The 10,472-nt window shown below is 42.5% G+C and overlaps 1 protein-coding gene across 1 annotated transcript; it reads left to right on the forward strand.

Annotated features, from left to right (window-relative positions):
• The first annotated feature begins 283 nt into the window (after nt 1-283).
• On the forward strand, nt 284-2,625 carry LDOC1 (LDOC1 regulator of NFKB signaling). The gene has a single exon (XM_019421555.2). It carries the CDS (start codon nt 419-421, stop codon nt 857-859), a length of 441 nt encoding a protein of 146 aa, XP_019277100.1. The 5' UTR covers nt 284-418; the 3' UTR covers nt 860-2,625.
• Nucleotides 2,626-10,472: the final 7,847 nt, after the last annotated feature.

The raw sequence follows: 10,472 nt of genomic DNA on the forward strand, positions 1-10,472 counted from the left end.
AGAGATGGGTTGTGGCGCTCACTCGTTCCTGGCTAAAGCCGGGCCCATATCCGGGGTTCCACCGCGGTCCCCTGCCTTTACGCGGGCGGACTGGGAATCCTACCGGGCCCGCCGCTCGGCGACCCCGGCCGCCCCTTCCCAGACCGAGTCCCAGAGGCTCGGCCCGCTCCCCCTGACCACGCCCCCACGCGGAGTCGGTGGCTTCCCTGACCACGCCCCCCGACCCGGGCCGCGCCGGCGCGCCGGCCGCCCCAGTGGCTCTGCGGGCGGAGCTTGCGCAGCCGCCGGACCCCTGCGCGCACCGCCCTCCGCCCCTGGCCTCCGTGCGCCTCCGCGGACACGCACTTCCTGCGAGGCCTCAGTGCGCACCTTAGCCGAACCGAGCCGAGCTCAACCTTGCACTTCCAAGTCGTTCGCCATGGTGGACGAGCTGGTGCTACTGCTGCACGCGCTCCTGATGCGGCACCGCGCGCTGAGCATCGAGAACAGCCAGCTCATGGAACAGCTACGGCTGCTGGTGTGCGAGAGGGCCACCCTGCTGCGCCAGGTACGTCCGCCGAGCTGCCCGGTGCCCTTCCCCGAAACGTTTAGCGGCGAGAGCTCCCGGCTCCCCGAGTTTATCGTGCAGACGGCGTCTTACATGCTCGTCAACGAGAACCGATTCTGCAACGACGCCATGAAGGTGGCATTCCTAATCAGCCTGCTCACCGGGGAAGCCGAGGAGTGGGTGGTGCCCTACATTGAGATGGATAGCCCCATCCTAGGTGATTACCGGGCCTTCCTCGATGAGATGAAACAGTGTTTTGGCTGGGATGACGACGAAGAAGACGACGACGACGACGAAGAAGATGATTACTAGGCCGGGAGACCCTCGGGCCCATGGGGGAGGGCCCTGCACGCCGCCATCCTCTCCCCGCCCTCCCCCGCCCGGCCCGGAGCCGCCAAGCTCCGTTTCGCCCTCCGATCCCCTTCCCTACCCCTGCCCTCCGATTCTCCTCCTCACCGCCCCCCGTAGTGCTTGCCTTTGTTCCAGGAATTGTACCCCAGTTAACCTGCCGCTGGGGCCTCGTTCTGAAGCCTGCCGCCACCCTCTCTGGCCAGCCCTAGGACCCTGCCCTGCTAATTTGGACTGTGTCCTGAGCCCCGGCTATAGGGCAGGCCCCTGTTACAAACTGGTGAGACTACGCACAGCCCTGCCGACTGCAAGGCCTCCATCTGCCCAGAGACCTACGCTGCCACTTCACCACCATCCACCACATTCCAGCGACAGACCACAGCCTTGAAAACAAGGACCGACCTAGAAGATGCCTGAGTTGGTCCTCGGACATTGATTCGGACAACTCACCAACCCCTGAAGGGGCCAGTCTTTGAACCTGGTTAGTTCCCTACCTACTCTCAGAGTCCCCCCACCCCTGCCCCACCAGATTGCTGCAGGAGCCTAACGTGCCTGGCAGCCAAATTGTTGACATTTCTTTTCTCCTATGCACCAGTTTTGCACAGCTGTCCTTTTTCTTTCAAAACTGCAGCAGTCCCACAGATGTGTGCATTTGGACAAAAATGCCAAAAACAAAACAAACAAAGAAAAACAGGCACTCAGCCCAGCTCCTCGATACCACCTGGAAAAAGCGTTTACGTTCTTTTCAATAAATATCAAGCACTACGAAAAAAGAAAGGAGTGTCTTTTAATGGTTAAGTGCTATCATTGGCCTCTCCCAGTCTCACTCTGACTCCCATTACTACCACCGAGATCAGGAAACCTAGTTCAATCCCAGTATTCACCACTGTCATCTCCAGGCTACAGAGGACAGTGCCCACAGGGTTTTATATAGGGATTCTGGTACTCTCCTCGCCAAGGCATTTCTTAAAGCCCTGGCAAAGGGAGTGAGTGTCCTCTGGGGCCTCCAGGGTGGCATGGGTAAGGGGTGGTTTGGCAGGTGGCACACTGTCCCAAATTGGAACACGTTTGAGAGTGAAAGGGGGCACTATTAATAATTAGAATGGGACAATAGGCATAAATCCAGACATACAATGTTACTATCTTCCAGAGCCTTTAAGTTCTCTCAACACCACCAGGGAAATTCTGCCCTTTAATCCTTATTGCCTGTGGGGTGTTATTGAGTTCAGACTATGATTAACAAGGTAGCACATTGTTCTAAAGCCCCCTTTCAAGTGCTTGAGCTAACATTAAATCCTAAATCCTAGGTGAGGGTACGCATAGTAAATAGAGCATGATCAGAACATTTCATCACCCCAGGTGAACCCTCTTAGAATCCCCACCCATACATGTGTCCCAGATTCCTACCTATAGAAACTGGCAAGATGCCTGGCTGTCTCCTGAACGAGACCTCATACTGCTCTCTGGGCTATGCTGGGACCTCTTTGTGGACCTGGAGGGCTCAGGGGCATTGAGGGAGCGGGGCGGGTGCTCATTAAACTCATTGAAATGTTAGAGAGGTTTGGTTGTGCGGTTTTTGGGGGTTACCTCTGCCAACCAGGAACATTGAAGAGGATGTGAGGGGTTCAGAATCCTCTGTATCTGCCCAAATGTACTCATTGTACCATGGCTGGAGCCAGCCCTACCTTAAGATCTCTAATTTACATAATAAACTTCCCTATTGCGTAAGACCTTTTGAGGCTGGTTATGTTTTTATTGGTACTGCTAAACCGCACAGTGTGGGTTAAATGAGATACTGGTCATCATACTGGTCTCCACACATGTATGGATTTGTTGAGATCACACCCATGAGGTATTTACACCTGTCCCTGCCACATGGTGAGCACTCACTAAACATGGGCTGTTAACTCCCAGACCCGGGATCGGAAGTTGAACTTTCGGAGCAGGTGTTTTGCTGTGAGTTTGGCTTTAGTAGGAAAACGTCAGGGGTGAACAGGTACAGAACAGGCTCAGGGAGAGTAGAAATGAGAGAATGGTTGAGACCTCATTTACTCTGTGCGACTAAGAGGTGGCCAGTCAGTTTACTTGGTAAACAGGTAAAGTTGAGGGCAGGAGTGATTTCTCTGGCCCAGGAATGTTGTTTCTGGAGGGTAAGAATGCATGGATATGGCTTAGCAAAGGAGGTTGAAGCCCAAACTGGGAGTAGATGTGAGAAAGTGGTGGGCAAGAGCTGAAAGCTAGGAAAAGGACCCAGGAAGACCACAAATCAGTCATTCGTAATTATCAGTGGTCCAGATATACTGAGAGGAGTTAATGCTACAGTGGTGAATGAAAGGTGCTTGTTGCCCTGTTAGGATTCCAGGTTATTGTTTCTATGGTGCCTTGGGCCAGAACTGGGGTGATATCTAGCTACAGATAAGGTCCAGAAAGAATCTGGACAGTGATTAGATCCGGGAGCAAACTTTTTGGTGTGGAAGTTGAAGACATGAGTAGATGAGATCTATTCCCTAGCAGCAAACCAAGTGAGCAGATGCTCTGTGGGGAAGGAACGGCTCTCTGAGTAGCAGCCAGGGAAGCTAGGCCAAGGAATTTCTGAGATCTGAAATGCACATGTCCTGGGCGTGCACACGTGTGTGTATGTGTGTGTCTGTATGCGGGTATGCACATGAGCTTGCTCTGAGTGTATGGGTGTGTATGGGGGGTGATGTCCTTCCTGTATGATGGAACAGCAGGTTGTTCTGTGAGCTGTAGAGAAGTGTGAGAATCCGGCTGCCTTGGGAGGCAGATTCTGCAAGAAAAGCACAGTTGTTTGCAAGGACTCTACCACCTAGGATGAAGTTCATGACAGTGGCATAAAGCAGAGCAGAAGAGAATGGGGAAATAAATAAACAGGTCTAAAGATAAAAGCACCACTTGGATGTAAATTGTTAAAAGTAGGTAGAAATGCTGAAATAGCAGATAGGAACTCAAGACTCCTGAATTCTCATCTTGGTCATGCTGGCCTTAAAATGGTCACTGACATTATGCGATCAAGGAAATGAAATTAATCATATTAAAGGTCATAATCATTTAATCATGAAAAATCTACCGTTGTATTTTAGATTTCTTTAATCATTTGAATAGGTAAACACTGTTATCTCATAATTTTGTGTTGCTGTGTTTTGCAGGATGGTATATGAAGCTAGAGATACATTATGCACATTGTATTTGGTTATTTTCTGCTATTGCAACGTAGTAAAAACCTCAGCAATTTGGAAGTAGGCAGAAGAGAAGGAGACATCTTGAAATTAGTGGAACACTTGTTTTTTAACAAATGAATTCCAAAGAAAAAATTCTAGGTCCTTAAAGCAATTAAAGCTAATAAAGGAGCATGAATTCAAGGTCCTGAAAATGTTTTCCTTGATGGGTGATTAGGGTGAGATAATTGTATAAAGCATATTTCTTATTTGCTTTGAAATACGAATTTTGTTAAAGTTGTGTTTAACGTGTCTGGTGGTTTGCATTACTGAGTTGTTCAAGTATATTCCTTACAGTCTGATGATCATTTAGTTTTAAAGGTAGATACAATGAATTGGTTGCTGTCCTTTGATAGTGCTGGTAACCACCCTACTTCCCTTAATGAAGCTCTGATCATTCTCTTTGCATTTTTCTTTCTCCTGTCTGAAATGCCTCTTGGGAATTTTTTTAAATCTTCAGATGTTCTGGTTTCCAGAGACTTACAAACAAAAAACAACAAACAAAAAAACAATGCAATTACCCTGGGATGGGCAATAGCTTGCTTGAAGCCATCATGAATAGCATGGTGAGATTTGTTCATGGAGCGGCAGGGGGTGGGGGGCTGAGGTACTACGAAGGGGATTTCAGAATAGCCAGACGTGTGTACTTCCCTTTCTCCCCTTGGGCTGGTATCTGAGGTGTGATCAATCACAAATTTATTTTTCCCATGATACTATTCACAACATTTACATACTTCCTCCCTTCCCCTCTCTAAATGATGGAAGTATTTCATCAGCAAAATTGCAGTACTGCAAGTCTTATATTTTAGCCAAACTCTTTATATAGTTAGTTTAATTGAATCGAACAGCCAATTCAGAGTCAACCCGTCAGCGCAAGATAAAAACTGTCACGTGACTGTTTTTGTGCCTCATTTTAAATCTTGAGTTAAAAAAAAAATAATACCAGTAAAGGAAAGCAAAGGCAATTATATTTCAGTGGAAATTGAGATAATTGTGATATTTCTGATTTATCTGTTCCCTAGGCACAGATAATTGCATTGCCATATGGGACTTTTAGAAATGTGCATTCAAATGTATGTTGAATTTTTAACATACACACAAGTAGAGAGAGTAGTATAATGAGTACCCTAAACCCATCTCCAGATTCAAAACCTACCCATATTTTTGCTTCCTTTATCCCTTTTCTTATAGTTTTCGTGGAATATTTTAAATCAAATCCCAGATACATCAATACTTCAGCATACTTCTCTGACAGATAAGGTTTCTAAAAACAGTCCATAATACTATGATCACATGTACTAAAATTAACAACGACTCAGTAACATTTAATAATCCATAATCAAATGTCTTCTAAATTATAAACAAAAAGGTCTTTTAAATTACTTGCTTGAATCCATTTTCGAAAAATGTCAGCATGTTGCCTTTGGTTTATATATCTCTTAACCTTTTAATTGGTACGTTTCTCTCCGCCCTTTTTATTTCCTGTAATTTATTTGTTGAGGAAACTGGGTCATTTGTCCCATGGAATTTCTTATATTCTGGATTTGCTTTATTTTTTTCATATCCTTGCTCAATTTTCTCTTGGGTTTTGGATGTTTCTCAATTTTTTGGAAGCTCCTTATTTATGAGGGATCTGTGATATATGTTGTAAATACTTACGCCCAGTTTGTCACTTGCCTTTTTATTTTCTTTATGATATTTCAGGTCATTGTGAAAATGTTTCAAATGTTTCCGTTTATTCCACTCTGTCCTCCCATTTCTGTGCTTCCCAGTTTATATGCTTACATTCTTTCTCTTAGTGTTTATACCTTTAAATAGTGTATATACCTCTATTATTTTTCAGATACGAATGATCTGTTTTGACTCTGAGCCATGAAAGATGAGGAACTGAACATATGCACTAATTCTATTTCCCTATCAACTTTGTAAGTTACATTGTTTTTATGTCGTCCATGTTTGAAATATTTACATATTTTTCTGTGACCATGATCCCTACATGTGTTATAATCTTAATATATCTGATAAATGAAAGAAATAATTATTATCTTGTTCAATTTTCACAACTCCTTTTGGTTAGCCAGGTTCCCCCCCCCCCACTTTGTAGTTGTTTCTTTTTCAAAACAAAACAAACAAAAAACCCCCTGAAAACCTCCCAGAACTATATTCCCTGAGTGTTTGAAGGCAAACCGTTTTCTTTCACTAATTTGTCAACATTTATCATTGAATGTAATTTTGTAGAAGTCTGAGATCACCCTAATATTTTTCACTCATAAGTGATTTGATATTTTTATTGAGTTATCAGATATTTTTTCTTTACATTGGAACATGGTATATCTGAGTGTTATTTATTATTTGTTATATTTTGTGGAACCTGGTTTGACCATTTAATATGTATGTTGAAGGCCTGATTTGTTTATGCAAAGCTATCTTAATTATTTCTTTGAATACATATAATATAGACTGATATTTATGTTGACCCCCCCCTTGTACCTGCCCTTAATATTTTAAATTTTCTCAGAAATGTTTTCTTCATTTTTATTTCATTCTGCTCTTACTTTTCTCAGTCCTGTTTTGTATGTTTTTACAGTGGCTTCATTTCTGTGATAGTTTTGTTTTTCTTCTATGTCTCTGCTGGGTACTAGCAGCTCATGTGTTAGCTTCTACTGACTCCTGCATATTCCTGAATGTCATATCTCTGATTTCTTCTCTTGTTGCTTAGCAATGATTGCTTTTTATTTTTAAAGTTGAGGGGGATATGAGATAGTATGATGCTTCATGTCAGTGATATGAAGTCACATCTGTTTCTGGCAATATTTTTCTAGGAAGTGTTATTCGCCACCCACCCCCCCACCCCGGTGGCAGGGTTCCAAGGATGCTTCAGGATCCTGTCTACTCTGTAGTAATGCTGCTCTTCCCCAGTAACCATAGTCAGCCTTCTTTTGTCATTTTCAGTCCAGTCCCAAAATCATTTTCTCTGGCACAAATAATTCAACATTGGTGGCTCGTACCTTGCGTACTTCCCATTTTCTGGAGATGAGACAAATCTGACCCCCTACACCTTTGCTTTAACATTTCACGGGTCATTTCAGTGGCGCTCTCTTGTTTTCATTGTACCTGAATGTACCTAGATGATTTCTGACATTATTTTCAGAGTCAACATTCTGTACTTTCTGTTCTCACCCCACTGCTCAGTAGTTCTGATGTCTCGGTCACCTGAGGTAGTCTGCGTTCCCACAAAGTGTCAAGCTAACTTTTGAGAGGGATTGAAAAAGACTCCACTCTAGGGGTGGGAGAACCTGAAAGGAAATGAAAATATTAATGACTTAGAATATTTTCTCACTACAGGTGTGTGTGTGTGTGTGTGTGTGTGTGTGTGTAGGTGTGTGTGCGCACACATGTGTGTTTCAAAAATAAAGTCAATTGTACTATCAGTTTTGGAAACAACTGTTTTTCCCCTTTTGTAGCAAGAAGAAAAACGAAAGGGTTTTAGACACCTATGGAGCAGAGAGGCTGCTTGTGTAGAAATCTGATCAATATGTATATAGAAAAGGGAAACAAATCTGTTATTCATTGGAATAAAAGTTGGGGACTTAGAAGTTAGTATCAGAAAATGGACCTTTGAAGAAGTGGACAAGTATATATAGAAGGATGGGTTTATTGTGAGGTGAGAATGGATTGCTCTTAAAGTTTGGGTTCAATGAGAATGTGTTGGTGATCAGAAGACTTAGATCCCTGTTGTGGCTTTGCTACCGATTTGCTTTGCCAACCCCAGACAACTTACTTGACTCTAAACTTCTGTACTAGGGTGCGTGGGTTGCTCAGTTGGTTAAGCATCTGACTCTTGATCTAAGTTTAGGTCTTGATTTCAGGGACGTGAGTTCAAGCCTTGCATTGGGCTCCACATTGGATGTGGAGCCTACTAAAACAAAGCAAAGCAAAACACAACACAACACAACACAACACAACACTTCTATACCTATATCATGGGAATAAATACATCTCTGGACTAATATAAGAAAAAACTGCCTAGTAGCTTATCTTGTAGTCAGTGAATGTTAACTTCATTCTCCTTTTCTTCATTAGATACTATGTAGCAAAACAGGAATGTAAGATTGACTGTTATCGACTTGCATGTTCTGGTAGAAAGATACTGATCCTGGATTTGGAGTGTCAGGATAAAAGGTATTCAACACGTTAAAATATTAATTAACATGTGAACATCATTTAACACTTTAAAAGTCACTTTTGTATTCATTTTCTTCTTTGAGATTCACACCAACTCAGTGGACAAGGATTTTTATTTACCTTTTACAGTTGGGGATAGAGATGCTCAAGGACTTGTCCATGTTAGAAAATGTCAGAATCTGGGCCAGGAATTCCCACCCCAAGTCCAGTGCTCTTTTGATAAGTTTCATGCTGCCTCTGAAAGTAGTGCCTTGTTCAGATTGCTCATGTCTCATAGATCTTTGCTTCCTTGTTTGTAATTTGAAGTATTTTCATTATCGGGTACCTCTACAGATTCTTCTTTCGTTAAAAAAAATAGCTCTTAGAATGAACAACTCCCCCTGTCCCCTCCAACTCTGAACTTCTGTGATCCCATCCCCATTTTATACAAACACTGGGATACTTGCAGGAACTAGTGTGAGCTTTGAAAAAGACGCTGAGAGGGCTGCCTGGGTGGCTCAGTCGTTAAGCATCTGACTTCGGCTCAGCTGAGATCATGATTTCGCAGATCGTGAGTTTGAGCCCCACATCAGGCTCTGTGCTGATAGCTCAGAGCCTGTAGCCTGCTTCATAGTCTGTGCCTCCCTCTCTCTGCCTCTCCTCGGCTCACACACTCTCTCTCTCTTTGCCAAAAATAAATAAACTGTAAGAGACTCTTAAATACAGAGAACAAACTGAGGGTTGATGGGGGGTGGGGGAGAAGGGAAAAATGGGTGATGAGGAGGGCACTTGTTGGGATGAGCACAGAGTGTTGTATGTAAGCGATGAACCATGGGAATCTACCCGAAAAACCAAGAGCAGACTTTATATGCTGTATGTTAGCCAATTTGACAATAAATTATATTTAAAAAATAAATGTAAAAAAAGTAAAATAACCATTAGAAAAAGAAAAAAAAAAAGAAAAAGATTCTGGGATTACTCTTTTAGTTTTTAATAGCAACAGCAAGAGCAACAATGTCAAACTGTTTATCAAAGGAGATAGACTTAGATAAATTACAATAAATTATATCCCTATATGAGCTACAATGCAGGGTTAAAACTAATATTTTCTTTATATTTAGGAGGGGAAGTTCTGACAGGATTTATTAAGCGTAAAAGTAATTCACAGATACATGTAGAGTATGATGCCATTTACAAATATTTTAAAACCTATGTGTATATGAACGTGTGTGTGTGTGTGTGTGTGTGTGTGTATGCAGACACATATAGAAGGTGAAAAGAACAGAAAGCTCAATGCCAAGTTTTAAGGAATCTTTTTGCTCTTTCATTCTATATTGCTCAGCTCTATTACAATGAGTACTAACATAATTTAAAACAAATAGAAGTAGTATTTATTCTGGAAAAGTTACGGTGAAAATGAAAAACAACTGTTGATACTATTGTAAAATCATGCTCCTTTGGAAACAGTAATTTATACTGTAAGAACCGTAAACTCATTCACATCCTGTTGTAAAATATAGATCATTGGATTTATAAATTCTGTTATGTTACTTTAATTCTGCTGGACAGTTGATAAGAAAACTGTGTTTTATCAGTGAAAACAGGCTGTCCTGAAACATTTACCTTAGTGGTAACTCAGGTCAGTACAGTTGGAAAAAGATACATTCCTCTACTACCTCTCCAGATTATTGTTTCTCTTTCAGCTACTGTTGCCTTAGTTCAGGCCCTGCTTGCCTGCCATGTTTATTTCAACGGACTCCTAGATGACCCTTCTTACAGGCTCTCTTCCTTCTAACCTGTTCTCATTGCTGTTAGTGTTTGTGTTCTTGAAACCTAAATCTCACTTACCACTTTTTTTTTATTCAAAAATCCTTCAGTGATCCCCATATTCAGAAAATTTTGGAATTCCTTAACAAAACATTTATATCTGGGTTGCTCTTTTAAAATTACCTTTTTGTTGAGTCGCAATTAACATACCATGTAAAACTCACCCTTTCATTTGGGCGATTCAGTATCTGTACACTATTCACAAAGTTGTGCGACCATGCCACTGTCTAATTCCAGAACATTTTCATCACCTCAAGAAGATATTCTGTACCCATTAGTACTTACTCCCCATTACCGCATCTCCCTCCCCTCCCCCCTATTCCTGGAAACCACTAATTTCTGTCTCTATG

The sequence above is a fragment of the Panthera pardus genome, unplaced genomic scaffold (genome assembly GCF_024362965.1).
Source record: "Panthera pardus isolate Hobbes unplaced genomic scaffold, ASM2436296v1 HiC_scaffold_27, whole genome shotgun sequence".
In the NCBI taxonomy this organism is placed as follows: domain Eukaryota; kingdom Metazoa; phylum Chordata; class Mammalia; order Carnivora; family Felidae; genus Panthera; species Panthera pardus.